Below are 21,677 nucleotides of genomic sequence, written 5' to 3'. Positions count from 1 at the left end.
AATAAAACAAATAAAAGGCCAGTCTGTAGCTCAATACTGGTATGCATTCATGCACACAATACAAATACTCATCTATGTGCATGTATGCATATATGCAGCGTTTTCAAACATAGAAACACATCTAGAGAATAGATGATGATTAATCAAGAAAAGACAGCAGCCATGCAGCCAGTTTAAGCTGATGTGAAGACAAATGGACACGGGTACAAACAATTGCGATCTGCACTGTATTGACCTACTTGCAGCTCGACTGAAACACCAGCACCAGAGAGAGTCACATTCCCTTCAGATATAACACATCACTTCACGTTTAAAGTGTCAAGCTGCTCCGACTGTTCACACACGATGTGTGATTGAAACAAACAGCTGTCAGAGTGGCCACAGGAAGTCTCTCGTGTGATGGACGAGTTATCAGTTATATTAAAATAATAAGTAGAAGCTTAGTAATAGAGAACATTAAGAGAACCAGACCATTATTTTTTACTACCAAATCGTCATCAGAAGCCTCAAATCGAATGTTCCCGACACTCATGTCTGTCAATAGGTCAAACCAAACACCAGCTTCGCCCGTTTGATGACAGCATGCCAACCGCATGTGCCTTTTAAGTGGAAGAGAAATTATTTACTGGATCTAAATTAACTGAGTGGAATGTCTGTGTTTTGTGTGGGTGGGTGGATTTGCCATCCTTATCTATAATGACTTCTTTTCAAGATATTCTCATTAACAAGGACCTGTAGCCCCAGGCTGCTGTTTGTGTGTCAGTCTGTGCACATGAGAGTGTGTTTAATTAAGACATCAAGAGTTCGACACATGCGGTACACGTAATTCCACGTTCTCGTTTGTCTTTTATGTGCAGTTATTTTTCTGGAAATGTGAAAACGATTCGCCGCAGCAGACAGATAGCGGACACAGGAAGGGAGGATATGCTGTCCGGGTCGTTTTAAATCCATATCCAGTGAAGAACCCCACAAACCTCATCCCGGCCCTGCTCCTCATCCACTCATTTTAAATCCATCTTACCTTGCAGTCACTAATGTAGTACTCCTACAGTGCTAAATCCTGCCCGGGATTTAACTGTCGGGGCTTGAGGAAGAGTGGCGTGTGGAGGACCTGAGCTGTCAGGCTGAGAGAGTTCACTTAGGCCCTTAATAGTTCCAATATCTCCTCAAAACAAAACTGTTTTGTGTGCTGTGATGAGTCTTACACTCGTTGGCTTTATGTTATTTACCTCCGTGCGCTGACGCTCGCCGTCTGACAATCTGTCGGCTCTGCGCTGAAATCTCCAAGTACAGCATGCAGTGTTTGGCTTATATCCATGTGTTGATACCGCCACCGCTGAGTGGTTGTCAAAAAATCTCCACTAAAGTCAAAACAATCTGCGAAAAACTGTTTTCATGCGAGGATTAAAGAATGAGAGACAGACACAGGAGGAGACGCGAAAGGAAGAGCGGTGACGTTTTGAATGTTGACCTAATTATGTGTGCAGCAAGTCGAGCGAGTTGTTCATTTCCTGAAGATACATATTTCTTAAACAACAGAAGAACTTGACTGTGATGCTGCTGCACAGAAACAAAGCCGGTAATTGCTGTCTTGATGTTGAGGGTGCAGAGAAACTGACCTGTCTGATGTCTGTCCACTTCTTTACATTTTCAAACAAGCCTGGTACTCAGATGACTGCTCTGCCTTTCACCAGTTTTTATATCTGCTTCTCTTTGTACTGTCTCTCTCTGCCCAGATCTCTCTGTTGAAACAGTCCCTGGAGCTGCAGTTGTCTCAGTCTCAGTCAGCTCTGCAGCAGCTGCAGTCTCAGTTCAACCAGGAGAGGGAGCTGCTGAGCCAACAGCTGAAAGGTAAGGTGCCCCTGGCCTCCATGGGGGAGCGGCAGCTACACGCTGGCACTGGAGCGTCCACAGCGACAGTCAGTTTTACCTTAAAGTGACATTCCTTGAGATTTTCATTATTTCACACCTCACTTCTCATAATATCTATAGTTGCTGTTGCAATTTTATCTGATTGCAAGCTTTTATTGTAAAGCACGCACAAGCAAAACAAGCAAGAGCGGAATGCTTTCAGTTGAAACAGCCGTTGTGAGCTGTTAGATGAAGAGCTGCAGTCGACACACACCAATCGGGGTTTGTGCAAACCAGCACATTTCTAATACGTCGGCAAGGGAATCGGCTGCTATTGCAGTGCTCTGTCACACAACATGCACACAGCGTGAGATGGGGTCATGGGTAAAACGTAAAAACTCCAGCCATCGCGTGCACGATATCTCGTCACATTCTGTTCAGCAATGTGTCTCATGCCACTCTGGAGCCGGAACAGGCTGTCATGTCATCTGTCTTGTTCAGCAGAATGGAAACACGTCTGCTTTGGAAGATACTGCGAGGTATCACAGCGTACTTGTTTGTGTGTGTGTGTGTGTGTGTGTGTGTTTGTGTGTGTTTGCAGAGATGCAGAGAGAACATCAGAGGAGAGAGCATCGTTTACAGGAGGCTCACTGCTGTGCTCTGAGCACCATGGAGGAAGCCAGACAGCACCAGATAAGGGTAGGATTCACACACACACACACACACACACACACACACACACTCTTTTTGACTGTTAAAATATAACAGTACATCACAATACCCTTTTTATATCCCTTCCCTGGGAAACATGCATGGATGAGGGACTGTTTCTCGTCACCCACATCACCCTCTGTACGTGCATGTGACACTGCAATATAAGAATAAAAACAACAATGAAATGACTAAAAGTAAACTCCAGTTTTGTCAAAAGGTTGAAACTGTATCAAAATCAGACTTGTATAACCTTTAAGTTTAAATTTAAATCAGTTAAAAATGCAATCATGGGCGTAGGAGCTTGTTATGATGCTGTACACCTGTGAAAATGTGCCCGTCAGTACAGAAATGTGCTGCTGCTGTACCTATTTTTACTGTGCTCTCATCTTTTTGTGTGTAGCCGGCTGTGATCAGCAAAAGTCCTCAAAATAGTGTTTCTGGTAAAGGATGAGATCCTCAGTGTGACGACTGTAAAATTGAAGATTTTCTCTGACGTGTAACTTGATTTGTTGATTTGTGGTGACTTTTATTTAGCTTCTGTCGAGTGTGAATCAAATGCCTTTTACGCTGATAAAATTAGTGTTTCTCTAAATGGAGTCTGGTGCCTTTGGCTGATTGTGGTTTAACAAAAAAGATCTTACTCTTGGACCGAAATGTCTACTAACGTGAGGATCTTTGCATAATGTTGCCTGACACTGACAATGACAATCTGAGCCTGTCAAACTCTTTTAATGGAGTACTTAGGCAGTGCAGAGGAATTGCACTGCAACCCATTTTGCGGCTTGCTCGATGCTGGACTAGTTTCAAAAAAATGTTGTCTTCAGTCGTCACTTAGAAAACAGAGTCCTTGAACGCAGAATTGTCCAGGAAACTCTGCACACAATGAATGAGAAAAGTTCTCAATGTCAATCTCAACACAAATAGAGTGAAGAGTCTAAGTGGAGGAAAGAGTGTTTTAGTTGTTCTACTCTTGTTAGTTTAATTTAATGATCCCTCTATTCCTGCTGCACAGTTAATTGGAGGTGAAATATTCATAAAGCAATCAAATCAGCTTAGAAAGTTCTTGCTTTGTGGAACCATTCATTCGGTTCATCCTCTTTCATTTCATCCATTTCCCTGTTAAAGTCTATTGAAAATGATCCAGGGCGGTAAAAGCTTATTGTTGTGTGTGTGGTTGAAGCTCTTGCAGGCAGAATGAAGACTTTTTTTACTGCCCCATTGAACTAATGTGGGACTTGTCATTTCAGTTCCTGGTGGTTGAGATCACATAATCACAAACTTAATCCTGATTTCCTTGTAAGAAACCAACGTGTGTGTGTGTGTGTGTGTGTGTGTGTGTGTGTGTGTGACCAATGTGAGTTGTCGCAAACAACAATTAAACTTGACAGTGTGAGATTTGATAATTATTTTGCAGTTTTCCAAGATGATCGTGGAGCTGTCTCACCAAAATCAATTATTCGTTCAATCGTTTTGTAGCTGTGAGCAGCTCTTCTGTTTTTTTTTCATGCAATGCATTGTGGGACAAAAAGTGTTTATCAACAGCCCACTCAATAAACAAGCAGATTAACTCTGCATACTGAGTAGAATACATCTTTTTTCACTCCCCACTCTGCACACTCTAAATCTGATGAGCGCGAGCACAGAATGGGGACACAGCGACTTGTTCATTGTTTGTCTTCTGGGATTTAATTTTCATAAATGCCAACTCGCAGTGCTGCTCAAATATTTTATGTCAGAGCGTCCTCGGGGTTCTGAAACTTACCGCTACTCACAACAGTGTCACCACATGAAGAATGATCAATGATTGATGAAACACATTCTATCATCCTCCCTTCTCTCCTGCACTGTGCTCCCCTCTCCCTCCTCCCTCTCTCGTGTCCTTTGCCAGGCCCTGGAGGAGCGTCTGAAGCAGGAGCAGAGGGAGGAGGTCCATGCTCTGAAGGAGGCCCACCGGAGGACCTTGGACATCCTGAGGCAGCAGTCTGACCAGGAGCTGCAGACGCTGCGGTTTGAGCTGGAGGACGAGGGGAAAGCAAAGCTGGGTGAATGATGATACAGATGAAAACTTTGACTCGTCTCCAGTACACTGTTTGTGACATCACTTGTACACACAGTCATTTACATTTTTTCTCACAGTGCTGATGTTTCTTAGACGCTGCCTGATGTTTCATGCGTAGACTCTCACTCTCTTTAACTGCGGCGTCTCTGTCTGGCAGCATCTCTCCGTGCTGAGCTGAACCACCTCCACGCTACAGCCATAGAGCATCTAAAGCAGATCCACCTGAAGGAAAACACTGCCGCCAAACGAGAGCTGGAGAACGCGATAGAGCACAGCCACAAGCAGGTAACTGGGATGGAAATAAGCGTCTTTCTTTATCCTCTTTTTGTTTTATCTGCTTTCGTCTTTGTTCTTTTCTTGTGTTTGTGTGTGACCTAGTTTGTCTCTTTGTTTTGTACACTGTGTTCATGTGTTTTGTTTAGGAACAAGAGCTCCTGGTTCGTCTCTCAGACCTGCAATCAGAGGTGTGTTCCCGTAGCAACCGCATCACCGATCTGGACCACGAGATCCACTCTCTGAACGAGACCATCGACACTCTGACCCGAGAGCTCGAGCTGAAGGGCAAAGAGGTGCTGCGGGTCCGCAGTGAAGCTAACCAGCAGATAAGGTACGTAACACGAGAGGACAGCTGGAATCAATTTCACAATAAAAGGCGACTCTGAGTTCATGTTGCTGCATTATGTTTTTAAAAGGGGCAGGACTATAATCTGTGCAGGATTATAGACAAAAACAATTTGGGCCTTGGAAGAGACAGATTGATAACAAAAAAAAGAGTCAAAATCAAAGCAGGAGAGGCCGAGACATCCTGACTGTCTGTCCCTTGTATGACGTCTAAACGTATCAGACGTGGTTCCTAATGGATGGTAGATGCTCCAAAAAACTAATAAACTAAATAAACTAGGTACAAATGCAGCAAAATCTCCTTGTGATGCATACAGTCAGTGATATGTAAAGTTGTGATACTGCCCTGCTCTTAAGGAAAAATGCATCCAGAGGTCATTACATTAGGTTAGGTACTGTTATCTTCACATTTTGACCTTTTCTAATGAGTTTTGTCTGTTGCTGCTGAAGGGCCCACGAACAAGACCTTTCAAAGAGACATGAGAGAGACCTGGGGGAAATGAGTGCAGTCCATCACAGAGAAACACAGATCATGCTGGCTGACTTCAACAAGGCCCAGGAGGTCCTCAAAGACAAGATTTCTGCTCTGCAAATATTGTAAGTCACAGACATGTTCGAGTTCTGACTGTCTCATGGTCACCTCTTTTCCTGTGTCTGCCTCCCTCTCTTCTTTGCTCATGCATATCATGTCTCTGTGTCCAGATTGGAGGGGACAGAGGAGAAGTTAAGAAACAGAGAAAGCCGACCAGAAGACCTGCATATCATAGCAGAGCTCAGAGAGATGGTCACTGAAAGAGAAGCTCTGGTCAAAAAGTTGGTGGTGAGTAGACTGGGTGGCGTCTGGTGTCATCCTCTTTCTGTAAAGTGTCCGGGTAGCAGCAGGTCTAAGGGTGTCAGGGAGTGAGGGTGTAGCATCACTTCAACATTTTGTCTTTTCAATAGGATGACAAGAAGTTCTACCAGTTGGAGTTGGTCAACAGAGAGACTGGGTTCAACAAGGTCTTCAATTCCAGTGCCAATGTTGGTGTAATAAACCCCCTGATCAAGGTGAGTGGTCTCATACCCACAAGTCCCTGTTAGTGTGGGTGACATGCAGCTTTTTCTGACATCATTTGAGCTCAGTGTGTGTGTGTGTGTGTGAATGTTACACACTGTCTCACATCAAGTTTGTCACAAAGGCCGATCTCTGTGCACAAAGCTGCTCATCATCCGTCTTGTGTGTACACAGCTCAGACCTGCTGTTCGATTCCCAGGAGACAATAATGCTTGATTTCAGCTTGGTAACATCAGCTTCCTCCTCTTCCTCCTCCTCCTCATGCACTGTGTGTTGTTCGTTTTAGATAACATGTGCATCGTTGATTCCCTCACTTACACCTCTAAGCTCCCATGTGCAGGATTAGAACATTTCTGACTTTGGCAACTCCTCCCGGTAGCATCAGGAAAGTGTCTGTGACAGACAGCAGTGCACCTCCCTTCCCCCCACAGAGCCACTGTCTAAGTACACAAATATTCTAGTATTTGGATCGGTGTTGATTCACATCCACATGCAGCTCTGCAAGCTTTACCAGCTTTCCTAACCAGTCAGCTCTCCCATTCGTCAGCCCTCCCACCATGAGTCATGAAAGAGGGGATAAGGGGGGGCGGGAGGTGGAGGAGGTAGGACCAGGAGGCCACTTTGTGCCTCCTCACTCCCCCTCCAGCAGTCCCTCCCCAGACTTAGGAAAGCCCTGCCACTGTTCAGCCCTCTTCCTCTTTCTCCTCTCTCTCAGCATCCTCCTCCTCCTCCTCCTTCTTCTCCTCATCCTCCACATCATCCCATGCCAAGCCTTGCTCTTCCTCATGCTCCTCATCCTCAGCAAGCCCTGGTACAGCATCCAGGCCTACAAAGCTTTAGGAGGTGAGAACTGTCTGACTTACTGCCACTGATGCCCTCAGTTCACTTTCACTTCCTCCAGTTCAGAGAGTGAATTAGATGGTGTTTGCTGCCCCCACTGTCTGAACCTCTCACCTCACTTCTTAGTTTCCCTCCCTTCCTCCCATCCTCACCCGTCTCCCCCAAACCTGAAGAAGGGCTTATTTTTTAAAAAGGCAGGAACTGGCCTTCTACATGAAGCTAGCAGCAGTGTTACAGCCACTTACTTGACTTGCTATCCATTACATAGATAGACATGAGTCAAAAGTGGGGGGCTTCAAGTCACATGACTTGACTTGAAACAGATGACTTTTCTGATGCTTTTTTCTAGATATTGAGAGGTTACATGTTGTCTTTGTTTTGACAGGATTGGGTGATTTGCAGTGCAATGCACACAAACTTGTTAACCGTCTAGGATTCAGCAGAGCAGCTATCATGGAGCGAGCTCGGCCCGGAATGATAAAATATGCATTCAGGGACGCACGCGTGTGACCTGCTCCCACCTCTGACATTAGCAGACAGCAGTTAGACAGATATAAAGGTTAATGAGTTGTGAATGTGAGGTTGTATTGTTGTGGGGATGGAGCACTGGAACAGAACCTCTCAACCTGCATGACGCTGGTTTGATGTGTGTGTGTCGAGTTTCTAAGAAAGCTCCAAAATCGGGCTGTTTTTTAGTCGTGAAATGAAGTCAAAAAACATTCAATTTGTATTTTCTCACTTTATTTGTTTACCTGTTAGTGGAGTATGAGAAAAACAAAATAATATGTGTCATGTTGGATTGAAAGGCTTTAATATTTAATGTATGCTTCGGCTAATACGAGATCCAAATCAATTTATTCGTTTCTTGGAACACTGCAGTCTTCCTCCATTAGTTCAGGGTCAGTGAAGTACAGTGAGGATATAATCCTTTTTTTGATCCATTATGCTTTAACATCTCATTTCCCCTTTTCCTATCAGGCAACTATGATCAAATCTGAGACAGAATCTTCTCTCAAACGCGCTCTAAATCCTCGGCCGTCGCTGTCCGCCTTGCTTACTTTGCGCTTACAAATCAGTCTCAATGGGACTCTGAGTGATGCAAAGGAAAAAAACTGATTTAAAGGCACTGCTGGAACCCAAACAAAAGGCAGTGAGTATGGGAGGAGGTGAAGCGGTGCGGCTTGTTACCTTCAGGTGTGAATGTGTGTGAGGTCGGCCCACGTTTGTCAGACCTGTGACTGTTAGCTGGGTGTAGAAAATGGATGGATGGGAGTTCACTCGTAGCTGGTTTGATCCCAAGGTCCTGTGCATGTGTCGAAGTGTGAAAAATAAGTCCCTGTGAGGTCATTTCAAGTCATGTGCGGACCACCAAGCTGCATCCTGGACTGTGGACATCACACTGCGACAGGACCTCCCCGATTTCTCTCGCTTTCTTCTGACTTTGAGCATCTACCTTCTCACCAGTTTAACAGATCTGTTTTTCTCCCCCCCCTCCAGCCTTCCTGAGGCCAACGCCACGACGCCATCCAAGCCGAGGGAGGCGGAGGCAGGAAAAAGCAAAGAATACGTTGCGAAAGAAGAAGAGCTGTACTCCCTGTACTACTCTTTCTGACCTCCAAAAAAAACCCAATTCTGTCAAAAAAAAAAAAAATGAAGTAATGGGACAGAGAGTTAAAGTTGGACAGCGATCAGGCTGCAGGTTCTGAAAGTCAACATTAACATCAAACTGCTCATCACAGCACTCCCGTCACTCATGTGCAGCACTGACATTTCAGTGTGATTGCAACCTTAGGGCTTCCATACGCGGTGAGCAGGATGGGTCGCGTGGCCCGTCAGTGCGTCATCGTGAAAGTGTGCGTGGTCGCAGGAAGTGAGGCCACACGCGTGTTGCTTGTCCCCTCATTTATGCCATCTGCAACGACAGTTTGTATGAGCTCTGCAGCAGCACACGGCAGTTTTGATTTGGATAAACGACCCGAGAGTAAAAGTCGAAATGTAGAATAGAAAGGAGGTTCAGAGAAACAAAAGCGATATGCACGGACAGTAAATCTTTTTTTTTAAGTTGACAGGCATAGAGGTGACGTGTTACCTTTCTGATTGTGACAGATCACATCGTAGTCCACTGATAATGTAACTGCATGTTGTAAGATGAGGGCTGCATTAATAGTCTTAACCAGAGATAGCAGAAATATTGCAGTATTAAAGGATAACTGCAGCATATAACAACTTAGGTGTTATTCTGGTAGCTCATATTATACACAAATAACGTGGTTTAGATGATCTGTCGCATCTAAGCTATTACTTAGGTGAAATATTGTGTCATAAGTGAGAGAAACGGCCCGAACCCTCATGAAATAATGCCCCGCTTGATGTCTTGTGAAGCTCATACAAAGACGCCACAGTGTTGCTGTGAGTGTAACTTACATACAGCAGATGAGGAGGAAATGCTTTCAGCTCCACATAAGATTGTCTTGTTTTCTTTGTTTTTCTATTTCAACATGTGTCTTACTCGCTGTAATTTGGCTTTGAAAGTCAGCCGGGACAAAGTGATTTTTTTGCCTTGATACTCGCCTTTAGTCTTTCATGCTGTGGCCCCATTTGCAGTGTAAATACACACACTCATGCATGTACTTTCAGGAGAAAGGACAGAGCTCGCTGCCGATTCTGGTTGTTCTTTGGCCTCTGCAGTACGACGAACTACAGTACACCACAATGACGACACCAGCAAAAAAGAAAAACACTAACTTTAGCTTGCTGTCCCAGTGCTTTGACTGTGTACATACAGTATGTGTTTGAAAGTCATTTTCCAATCTGAGCTCGCTGAGGGGGCGCTTGATTTAGCACTCCAGACACCTCAAAAGTCCCAGGAAGGGAAACATCAAGAGAAACTGAATCAAGCTCCCCTCGTGTTTTTATTATTCCAGTATTTATAATGTAACAAGCTACTGTTTTTCTACGGTCTGTTTGTGACGCCAGTGGACCAGAGACATGCAGAAGAAGAGTTCTGTCAGCGACACGGAGAAGAAACTTTTTTAATGCCAAGGAGTGTTTTGTCACACTTTTATTTACATTACAAGCTCGGAGTTCGTGTCGCCGACTGAGCTCTTTGGCGCCGTGTCTCTGCCTGTGGGGCAGGCCATAGAGCATGTGAAAACAGAAACACTATCATAATGCTGCTGTCGCTCACTTGAAATCCTCATATTTCCCGTTTTTTGGTGTCTGTTTTTTAACTTGACTTGAAAGTTTACATAGTTCTTGTGCTGACTTCTTTTCATGACCTGAAGGTCCATGAAGTCCATTCAGTAACCTGTACAGTTTCCAAACCGCATGGTCATCGTCAGCCCGAAAGAGGCTGCTTCTTACTTCTTGAAGAGTGGACAGAGAGACATTGACAGTTTACTTCCTCTCCATCCGTTCAGCAACAACACAAACACATTCAGTCTCATTACAGCTTCAGTCGATGCTCGTCTTCCGTAACACGATCAGCTGAGGCCTCAGCGGTTCGGGAAGTGTTTGTCCTCTCATTGCTTGGGTTCGTGGCTCATGCAGTCGATTAGACACACCTTAATAATGCACTCCAATCCAATCCAACCACAAAGAACCGAATCAGACCCTCTCTGACAAAGCTTCAACAAATATCATAGCCTTTGTTGCGTGGCTCTTGCATCGGACTGTGTTAAACTGTTGTTGTTTTCCAAACTAAACTGTTTTGTCAGAGAAGAAAAATGAAATGCTTCCTGAAGCCTGAGACAGGCCCTCCAGCAGACACGTCTGCGTTTGTGTCGCGAGGGAAAGCCGGACGGATGGATGTGTATCTACAAAACCAACTAAGAGTGTCCAGCAAACCTCGGTCGTGGCATCCTGACGTCCGACTGTCTCTTCATGACACGAATGCAGCTCCATGGCATTGAAGCTTTAATTACGCTGGATGTTGTGAGCTCAGATACAGCAGATTCAGTGGTTTCAATGTAAATATTGACCTGTAATGTGAAGAATTACGGACGACAGCATCCTCTCTGGGATTGTAGCCCCGACGCTGAGCCACAGTTGGTTCGCTCCTCCATGCACACTGTGAAGATTATATTTATTCAGCTCACACAGTCACGTCCAATTCTACTGCCACTGCTTTTACTTCCTTGCCGATGATGCATCATCGTGAATAATATGTCTGCCAAAACTCAAGTGGCCATGTAGTGGCTGTTCTGGAGCTTCCAGCTTCATGAGCAGATGGAGTTTGACAGTCGGAGGTCAGAGGTCATGTGATGAGAAAGCTCCGGAACAGCTACCCAATGGACCTTGTGAGATTCTTTACTGGATATGTAAAAACGCTGATCTGGGCTTTAAGTTGCGTTTGCTTGTTTGAAAGAGCAAAAATGAAGAATAGTTGACTTTTGTTATGTTTTTACATTGTTGTTCCATTCATATGTTTATTTTCCTTTCCGTACTTCCTGTTTGGTTAGAAATGTACGTGCTTTCTTAGACGGTACCCCCAAATTCCTCCGGCCGCGTCTCATTCGCCGACTTGGTAGAAGAAGCACAAACGTCAAGGAAAAATGACCAAATCTACTAAATCAGAGCAAGTTAACAGAATCAGGCCATCAGCGCTCATTGCCATCACATGACCTCTGTCCGTCGTTACCCCACGCTTCATGAAAGTCTTTCTTTTTTGTACACTGGCATCAGCTGGCCCTCAATGAACCATAGAAACTGCAGCTTCTTAAAACATGAATTGTCCGTTTGCTTTGTTTGGATGTGACGATATACTGATCAGGGCTAAGTTCATTTCCCTTTCAACTCAGTTTTCATCCAGTCATGCAGAAGAAGAAGAAGATTGTGACGTCCAAACATTCGAAGACATAAACTGAAAAAGTCGCCGTGTTGTCGTTTGTACTTTGAACTGAGTTGAAAGTGATGTGATGTCACCCTTGTGACATATCATTTAATGATGTCTGTCTTGCCATTTTTAAGGTAAAATATCTAATAACAATATTTATTTATATTTATATCATTTCTGTTGTATGTTATGGAACAGTAAAATTATGATTGTGAGATAAAGCCTCGTGTCGTGCTCCTTTTAGTCTGCTTTTGTGTGCGTGAGGACGCCCTCAGCCTCCTGCGTGCACCTCTCACACAGACACAGACACCACAGAAGCCAAGCCCAGTGACATTGGTCAAGCTTTACACTTTAACCTCCAAATACCCAGACTGGTCTAATCATCCCTCGAGGCTGGATTCAGTCGTCTAAATGTATGAAAATGCTTTCCCGACATGTAAAATCAGCACATGCAACAAATGTTCCACACCTGCATCAGGAGAAACCACTTTAATTGTATTGACATGCAATTTCTTTGGTGTTCCATAGTTTAAAGTATAATCTTCCAAACATACACAGAAGAAGAAAAGTGCAGTTTTTTTCCTCAATCTCGAATCCCAGATTTAAATGTCATTTCTACATTTATATTATATGTACTTGTGACTGTTAAATTGTTAAAAAGTGATAAATACTGTATATGACAGATTCTTTATGATGCACTTGAGATGGAGGAATCAGACTTTACAGTTTTTCTACACTGTCGCCGCCCCAGTTGGGGCACTTGTGCTGTATTTAACCAAAAGTATCAGCATCAACTAAAGAGAAACTTCCATGGAATAAACAAAAAAAAAGGCATTAAGTGAATTCACACCATGCAAAGTTAAGTTTTCCTCACAACTGATGAACTGCATGTACATGTCAGGCCTGAATGAGAGGTTGGGTCAAATTTGACTTACAGTTGCCTTAAAGGCAGAATATGTAACATTACCTCATCAAGATGTCTGAAAGCCTCTTTTCATTCAATGCAACGGTGCGTTTCATTTTGCCACCTGTCAGTGACGTCACATCCCTTGGTGGTTAACTTTGTGGGAAACACACGAAACACCAGACGATGCGTCAGAGTGAAACAGGAAGTCGGCTCAGCCACTCACTTGTTTACTGTTGGTTTTTCTCACTCGAGGTGGGGCACGAGTGATCATTTTCATCAGCAATGGTAGCTGTTTCACAATGAAGACAACAACTCCCATGATCCCACGCTACTTCATGACATCATCAACCTTCAATCTTTTGTTATTGCTTTGACTGACAGACCCATAGCGGCGGGAATGATGTGTTTAATGGATATTTGTGGTGTATTTCAAATTCTAATTCAAATTTCGGGGCCATGTTTGCTTAATTGACGTGCCTCAGCCGATCACACTCAACCGTGATGTTGACTGCTTTCCTGTCCCACTTTGCTTTTGTCAAATTTGGATTTTCGGGGGGGCAGATCATCATCATCTTAAAGCAACACATTGTAATGCAAGCAGGGTATGAGTCTGACTGAGTTGTAGGCAGATACAAATACATACAGTATATCAGTGAAGTTTAAACTGTTGAAGCTCACTTTTTATCATCCCCTTAAGAAAGAAAGCCAGTGGAGCTGATCCCTGATCAGCTCTGATAGAAACAATTTCAGAGAGTTTGGCCTCATTCTACCTCCACGATCCTTCCTGACAGGGTTCGGCTGATATATGGGCATAATTATATTGCTTTTGTGGAAATCTGAGCTGTATGTGCCAGTAAGGCCCATATCTCAGCCGAACCCTCGCCCATGGCACCGCATTGCCAAACTCTCTCTGGTATGGATCCGCTGCTCTCAGCTGCTCAGCAGGACGATGATGTAAATGAGGAGCAGGCAGATGAGGATGAGGGTGAAGTTGACGAACAGCTCCTGCAGGTTCCGCTTGGCCTGTGGATTCACCTCGATCTGAGACGCTCGGCGGATGGCCGACTTGGTCATGTGCTGAACGCGCTCCATGGAGGCAGCGGGCCGGTTAGATTTTGCTCAGCTGGGTTATGACAGGAGGGAGTTCAGTCAGGCTGCTGGGCCTGTGTGGACTGAGCAGAGCTGGACCGAGCTGCTCAGGCTGGTTTGAGGAGGCGAAGGCAGGGAATCAAACTGCTGCTGCTGCTGGTCTGGAGGCGAGCTCAGGTCAGCCGGTCCTGACGTGCTTCAGTCCTGGTTAAACGACGAATACAGAGATGTCTTTCTTCTCTTGTCTTCTGGTGAGAAAGGGAGAAAAAAAACCACGGTGAGAACAGGCGGTTAAAGACAACGTTCAGTGTTTGGTTCAGTCTCACTGAACAGGACGTGAAACCATTCAGAGCGCCTCCTCTGGGGGATGTCTCCTGGTGGAGATTCTGTGTGACCTTTGAGTATCGCAGCACATGGTGTGAAGATAAGAGAGCTGCTCAGAGGCGCCGGCTGAGGTCTGATGATGTGTCAAGCCAGACGCGGGGATCGGTGGCGACAGCAGAATGACAAAGACGAGGTGTGTGTGACAGAAGAAGATGAGACCTGATTTAAGAACTTCTCAATAAGCACATGGACCACTTTAACTAATACATTGCATTACATCACATCACATGGCATAATACTCTTAGAAACTGATTACGTAGAGTTATTTTATCATGGAATGGGTAAAAGCGGGAAGTAGGCAATCAAAAAGCATGTGAGCAGAAACAATGAGAGAGCTTCACGGTGCAGCTGCGGGCCCTCCTCACTAAATCCCTCTGGTCATCTGATCTGTGACTTTCCTGTGATCAGAGTCACTGTGACAAGGTGACTTTGGCAGTGGCGACTCCCACAGACAGTGAACATCTTACCACCTGCGCGTCAGTTCTGCCAAGTTTTTTCGCTGTTTGTAACGAGCTTGAAAGTCCTGCTGGTGGCCCCCGCACGAGCACATCGTTCAGTCCATCAATGTGGACTGATATCGAAACTGCACTTTCATTCATTCCCCTCCATTTTTCTTTCTCCTCTGTCGCTGCAGTGTGGGAGCACGACGGATAACAGGAGTCATTTTAGCCCCGGATGACATTTCAACACGTCTATTTTTATCATTTCTCTTTTGTTTCTTCCACCCTTAATCTTCCTCTGTGTCGCTCTTAATCTCTTGACATGTTAACGCCTTGACACACACACACACACACACACACTTACACACACATACCTGAGAGGATAACTCCTCAAGAGCCTGATCTGAAACCTCTAACATCTGACCTGACTGAAGGGTCTGAAGTTTGATCTCTAATCACAAAGACTTTGCCACCGACTGTAATTGGAATTAACATTTGTGAGCTTCTGAAGGGGCGATTTAAAGATTCAATTAGGTCACCAACAAACTAAATCCTCGTTTTGTTGATTGGCTGCAGCTAAAATGTGTTGTGCGAGTGGCTCCAAATTAATGCTAATGTTGCTCTGATGGATGTGCACAGAAACATCACATCATCGAGTCATCATTATAACTTAATAATGTGACAGTAAGTCAGTGTTTTGCCTCCAAATGCAGCTTCAATGGATCGCTTCTTTAAATCAGGAGAACAGCGTGCTCGTTGCCACCATCTAGTGGTCACTGCAGGCTCTGCACCCTAAGGCAACAGTGGCTTCCCCACTCAGCTGTGGTGGCTTAAACAAATGACAAAAATCTTCAGTTCCCTGGTGTCATATGACAGCAGCCTTTACGTTTTGAGCCTCCCCCTAGCAACAGCTCATACTGGACATAAAACAATAAATACCCATAATCCCTGGCATTCTGAGGCCCCTGCCCAGCGCTTGGCCCATGAATCATTCAACACCACAGGTCATAAATGGAGCTCTGATACAACCTTCCTCTTATCATCTTTCATTGACTTCTCCTTTTCAGTGACATAAATTAGCCCTTTTGTCCTGCCAGTACGTTGACCTTTGACACCTGGGATCATCCTCCACATGGGCCTCAATGTTGTGTGATTGACATGTGAGTGACTGGTGCTCCACATTATCCTCCACTCAGACACATCGTTATGCTCTGAGTGCCGGCTGTCCATCATTTCATGCCAGACGATGGGCTGTAATCCTCATTTCCACAAAAGAGAGATGAGTGGAAAAATGAAATGTTGACAGTAAATTTACCCAGGCTTACCTTTTCTTTTTCTTTTTTTTTTTTTTTGTCATCACCAACTACTTTCCTCTCCTGTCTGTACTTCTCACCTCTCACAGGACCACACAGACAGACACAGCTGTCGCTCCGTCACAGGCAGTGATTGGCTGATCTGGGTTATGTTATTTACATGTAAGCCTGCAACTGGACAAGACGCAGCAACTGGAGGATTTGGGCAGGCTGGTCAGAGGCAGACAGTGGCAGCCCTGGAAATAATTTACATGTTGACGCTTTAACTACGAATGGAAAAAACCCAACCAAGGTTAAAGCTTTAGCAGCCATTGTTCTTGCAGAGGTTACACCTCAGCTGAGTGCAAAGTTTAAGTGTAGGTGCCAGGACGGGCCTCTGATTTAAAAAAAAAAAAAACGTTGAGGCCCCTAAAGGTGCCTGTCTATGAAGGCTCACATGCCAAAAAGTTTGGAAACCACAACCATTGCAGTGCAGTACCACTAATGGTCAGTAGATGGCAGCTCCAAGGAAACAATATATTGCAACTTCCCTCAAAAGTGGGTTTTATTTATTTATTTATTTATTTATTTGGACAATCATTCCATGAAGGAAATACAAAGTATTTTCAGCCCATCACTGTCCGCCCAATCCTTTAATGAGACTTTTATAAACACAATCAGTTTGTGTTGCCATGAGCTAAATACCTCTAACTTGACCAACAGAGGGGAGTTTTTGTGTCGTTACAAAAGAAAGTCACTGACGCGAAGTCTCACCTAAAGTGAAAACTGAAATATTTCCTTCACAACACTGTGCAGCAGACCTCTGTGTGTGTGTGTGTGAAGTCTTTCAGATGGCAGTCATTCCACGAGTGTGAGTTTTATCAGTGTGTGTCAGCACCAGTATCTGTTGTTTTGAGTAGCAAGCGAGGCGACACACAGAAGTCCACGTACATACACGCACACGCAGTTTCCTCTCGAGCCCGTGCAGCTATGATCTGATGAAAATCTGAATGTTTGCGTCGACAGAACAACTGCAGTATGTTTGACTGACAGCTATCGATGGGTAAAATGTAGGTTAGACAGATTTGTCGGTTTGTGGATGCTGACCTACTGTAAGTGGGGCACAGTCAGTGTCACCCACCTGCTGATAGAAACTGTGGGGGTCCAGTATTTTGCAGCAACATTCAGTCGTTTCTCTTTCTAAAGATAGATCATCTATAGATGATGTGTTTAACTTGCTCCAGTGGGTTGCGTTGAATTTGAAAAAGTATTGACAATAAGCTCATCAGAGAGTGAGCAAATCGTGCTTTCTTATGCAGTTAGGTCCATGTACCTCGTTGAGGGGTCATGGTGGAGTGAAATAAAGCCCAAAACATAGCAGCTACCTGTTGTCAGGATGAAGGAGGAAAAGTCTCCACCGAACACATTTAATTAAACCATTTTCTCCAGTTCAGATTCCAGTTTAGCCAGTTTACCATCAATATCTATGAAGTCCGCTGCCGTGTCAGATAAGACTGGTTTGAAACTAAAGGCCAGGAGGATTTGGTCGGCTAGAGTAACTTTAATGAAATCCCTGCTTCAGATTGAACTGATCGGGCTCCCGAGGGCAATAAAAGAAAAGCATGTGATTTGAATGGAAGACGAGGAGAGGAGATGAGTGTTTATCCCTCTGGGAGGTTCAGCCTCGTCCCCTCCATCCACTCCTCCGTCTGTACTGCATGTGAACAATGACTTTTTTCATAGCGTATCTTCACATAAAACCTGCTCTTCCCCTCAGAGTGAGATCAATGACGTCTCACTGTGACTGCCTGACTGCTCTATGAGCACATCAAACTACGCAGCTAGTTTCAACTTCCATAAGAAGCTGTTCGATGGTCATTCAGAGCACTAGAAATGATAATAGTGAATCCAATTTAATGACTAGTTTCTCTGGTTAATTCTAAGCATTTTTCTCATATACGTCATCATTATCGTCGTCTTCACATCCACTGTGAGAAAATCTAAAAACAGCTGTGTCTGAAGAGGATGCTGGTTCTTACCTTTCAGATGAGAACAGAGCTGGTTGGAGTTTGAGAGAGAAATGTCAGATATGCAGCGCTCTGCGAGGCTGTAAACACAATGTGAGAGGGGGGCAGAGAGAGAGAGAGAGAGAGAGAGAGAGAGAGAGAGAGAGAGAGAGAGAGAGAGAGAGAGGCAGGACATCCCAGAAAACATTTTCGGAAAGTGAGGATGCCAAGGTCGTACCAGGTCTGGTGAATTATACATGCAGCAGCCAGGATCAGGAGTTTGAGTTCTGGCTGAGAGGAGGTCTGTGTGAGTGTTTACATTACGACAATGATTTCAATCTGCGAACGCTCCATTCACAAATTCTATTCGATTTTGTATTTCTGTATCAAAGTGTTTGATGTTTTTGCCTCAGTTGTAACTCATGTCATGGGATCAGAGCTGTGCTGTTGCATTGATTTCGCCCTTGTGGTCGAAGTTGGACTTGCTGCAGGTCATGTGACCCAAAAACCTCATGTCATACACAGTTGCTTCTGGTGCTCATTCACCTCTTTGCAATTCCTTTGGTGTTGGTGAGCATCCGAAATGTAATGAACAGGTCACTATGTGTGGACTCCTCGTCTTTCGTTTAACACATCTATGAAGTGCCTGTTCACAACAACCGGTGCATCATGGCAGAGCTCGCTTTGCAGTTTGGCCTGCAATCAAACATCATGGCTGGATTACTCTATTGTCTTCATCATCATGGCAGCCTGACAGACACTTGGCACAAGCTTGGTGCGTATGAACAGCTGATGGCACCTCTAAATATACAGTTTGGCCATGACCACACCAGAGAAGAGCCTGGGAATTGATCCTTTGGGACAATGACAAAGCAAACATCCACTTCACTACCTGTGCCATCCACTCATTTTAAAGATGGACATACAGTCCAGAGCACAGCCAGCTGTCCTGCCAACCTTCAGCATGAATGTATATACTGGAGATAAAACACATGTTAGGGCTAAACAAGTAATTCTGGATCTTTGGCAAGTCTGTGTGTGAAGTCCTGGACAGTATCCTCCGCTTGGGAGAAATCAAAAGCGACAAGACGTTAAAAAAAAACTCCGGAAAAAGTATAAATAACCCCCCTGCCGTGGCCCAGAAAGCATTGCATCTGCCTTATAAGGAGAATCTGCCTGTAAACAGGCTGTCAGTCACGTACTGGGCAGTCAGCTTTGTTGTTAATGCTCCTCACTGCTCTTCTGTGGATACACATTTCAAACAATCTGAGTACATCGGACAAGCACATGTTTCGATCACTCTCTTTTATGTCTGCTGTGTTTTTCCAAAGATGAAATGAAACACTGATCCTCCCTTTGGGAAAGCAGGGCTGCTCAAGTAGGAGATAACAACGCATTAAAGAAAACAGATGATTCCACTGCTTCGTGTCGTTGTTTCGACGTATGAAATCTGGGTTTAGAAATGTGATATGATCTGGAGAATAGAATAAGCAGAATGAGACAGATTGTTCATTCTCTGGATGTTCACTGGTTTGCACCAGTGGAAATCCACCAGCAGCTCTTTGGTTTTCCCTGCATTGATCTGGAGGTGGTTCCACTAGCACCACTCCACAAATTCCTGGGTCAATCCCTGTTGCTTTGTCACCACACAGTTTCCTTTAACCTCCATAAAAGAGGAATGGTCTGCAGACAGGAGTCAGGTGGCTGAAGTATACCCCCTCAGTACATCAAAACAAGCAGATGCTAGATGACACAGTGACAGGCCCCCAACAGAGGCCCAAAGGTTTGATACCAGCAGGATAAATCTGGGTGAGCAAAGTGAAAGTCATTATCGCCCTGAGCAAGGCCCCAAAGCCTGTGACAAGCTGTTCACTGGCCATCAGATCAGACTGAGGCTGTGACTGCACCGGGCAGCCTCCAGGTACGACAGCATGGAGCTGTGGAGGTGTGAAACTGAGAGCTTTGCTCAAACTCTAACTTCCCTGTAAGGTTAAAAAAAAAGAATTCCACCAGCAATTTAATCAACTGCTCCGTAAGAGAGCAACATATACGTATATCTGATGGGCTCGGAGTGTCTCAATGATCCAGTTTTATCATCATCATCCTCTTCTCCATCTTCACAAACACGTCGCTTTTATTTCCAGCTGGAAAAATGTTCCACAAGAAAATAGTTTTCTTTCTTTTTTTTCAGTCCCAGCAGCAGTTCAGCTCTGCAGCCTTACATGGTGAAATGCCATACAGCTCTGACTAAGACGAGAGGAAGACGTGGAGTGAGAGAAACAGCTCGACTGATGTAGAAAACCGCGGCAGGCCAGAGAAAATAGGCGATGCCTCCGCTGCCAGGCCGGAGAGGTTTGTTCTCTCGTGACCGAAGAGGTCGTAAGCACAGAGCGCCCACATGAAAAGCGGACCCTTATGCAGTTAACACACAGTGGCTTTTCACACGTGACATTTTTGACTCTGCTCCCCACATTCCCATCGACTGGTAATGGATGCTCACAGAGGATTAGTCTTGATTGCATTGGGGACCACCTGACCTTTCCTCCAGCTGCACTCAGACCAGCTTTCAAATGAAAGTCTAATGAGTAGATTGCTATTAAATTTACTGAAGACATTCATGCTCCCCAGAGGGGGGGAACTCTTTGCATTTTGGACCCTCCTGAGCTGTCCTCCAGTGCCACCATCCAAAAAGTGGTCCCCCCCCAAAGGGTGTTTAGATTTTAACGACCCCGTGACTTCTCCTCTAACTCCACCCGCAAGACAAACTTGACATTTCTGGCCTGTTCTTGGATCAGTCCAAACATTCTGTTTGTAGAAAGTCGATCCCTCCAAGCGACAGTGCTTGTTCTTGACTTTTCCTTCATGTCCTCAGAAACTGAATTCATGCATCCGCACAAATGCAGTTAAGCTCATGAACGATGACAAAGAAATACGATTCAGGAAAACCAGTGTTTGTGTGTGACGGCTGTACAACGCTCTTGTGTGTGCGTTTGCATTGTGCTGCATCAGAGCGACGGCCTCGTTCAAATCAAAGAGGTGTGTGTTTGTTTTTCATGCGCTTTTCATGTGAACGGTTGCAGCGATGCAGATGCTCAAAGTGTTATTTGAGCTTTGTTCTCCAATCCACTGCACGTGTCAGAGAAAGAGCTTCTGGAAAACTCTCCACTGTGGACATAATAACTCTTTAATAAACCAGGAATATTTGGCACCACATACTGTCACTGTACAGAAGGAGGTGTTAAGGAAATGTCCACTCGCCAAGGCCCTGTCCTAAGCTACCCTCCTCTTTTCACCCTGCACAGACGTTTAATCAAAACTAACATTTGATATTCATTGACTGCGTTCGAGCTAAGGACACTTTTGTCGATGTGATTGTTTTAATGCCGTGCATTGCTTGTAACACATGATAAAGAGGCTGCGGCAGATAGATAGACGGAGAGAAGGGGCATTTTAGGGGTGAAGAGGGATGGAGGGAGGGTTTACCCCATCAGCTGTGTTTACTCTGGAAGCTTACTGCTGCTGTTGGCAGCTTCACACGCATTCTCTCTTTCCCTTAGTCTCTCTGTTCTCCAGATATAGCCAGCTA

The 21,677-nt window shown here is 44.7% G+C and overlaps 2 protein-coding genes across 3 annotated transcripts in view; one reads left to right on the top strand and one right to left on the bottom strand.

Annotated features, from left to right (window-relative positions):
• LOC143315799 (protein FAM184A-like) overlaps nt 1-12,194 on the top strand; it is a 38,759-nt gene extending 26,565 nt beyond the window's left edge. Inside the window, exons 15-23 of the mRNA XM_076723228.1 lie at nt 1,737-1,851; nt 2,453-2,550; nt 4,454-4,607; nt 4,782-4,909; nt 5,047-5,231; nt 5,696-5,842; nt 5,948-6,065; nt 6,188-6,292; nt 8,637-12,194. Coding sequence (XP_076579343.1) covers nt 1,737-1,851; nt 2,453-2,550; nt 4,454-4,607; nt 4,782-4,909; nt 5,047-5,231; nt 5,696-5,842; nt 5,948-6,065; nt 6,188-6,292; nt 8,637-8,645 — 1,059 coding nt within the window. The 3' untranslated portion in view covers nt 8,646-12,194. The remainder of the gene's footprint in view (nt 1-1,736; nt 1,852-2,452; nt 2,551-4,453; nt 4,608-4,781; nt 4,910-5,046; nt 5,232-5,695; nt 5,843-5,947; nt 6,066-6,187; nt 6,293-8,636) is intronic.
• Nucleotides 12,195-12,452: 258 nt separating this feature from the next.
• Nucleotides 12,453-18,191, bottom strand: pln2 (phospholamban 2). Of its 2 annotated transcripts, none has more exons than XM_076723057.1 (2): nt 18,125-18,191; nt 12,453-14,217 (listed from the first exon to the last, which is right to left on the bottom strand). In XM_076723057.1, the coding sequence occupies exon 2, from the start codon at nt 13,970-13,972 to the stop codon at nt 13,811-13,813; it is 162 nt and encodes a 53-aa protein (XP_076579172.1). In that variant the 5' UTR covers nt 13,973-14,217; nt 18,125-18,191; the 3' UTR covers nt 12,453-13,810. The 2 variants fall into 2 exon arrangements, with proteins under 2 accessions (XP_076579172.1, XP_076579173.1); XM_076723058.1 differs by having other exon boundaries at nt 12,453-14,214.
• Between the last annotated feature and the right edge of the window lie 3,486 nt (nt 18,192-21,677).

Source organism: Chaetodon auriga, chromosome 23 (assembly GCF_051107435.1).
Source record: "Chaetodon auriga isolate fChaAug3 chromosome 23, fChaAug3.hap1, whole genome shotgun sequence".
Lineage (NCBI taxonomy): Eukaryota > Metazoa > Chordata > Actinopteri > Chaetodontiformes > Chaetodontidae > Chaetodon > Chaetodon auriga.
Note: the sequence above shows the minus strand (reverse complement) of the source record. Positions and strands in the feature narration are given on the sequence as shown.

Bases quoted from the DNA above. Each gene is read 5' to 3' on its own strand.
- pln2 (XM_076723057.1), bottom strand. From the start codon at position 13,972: ATGGAGCGCGTTCAGCACATGACCAAGTCGGCCATCCGCCGAGCGTCT.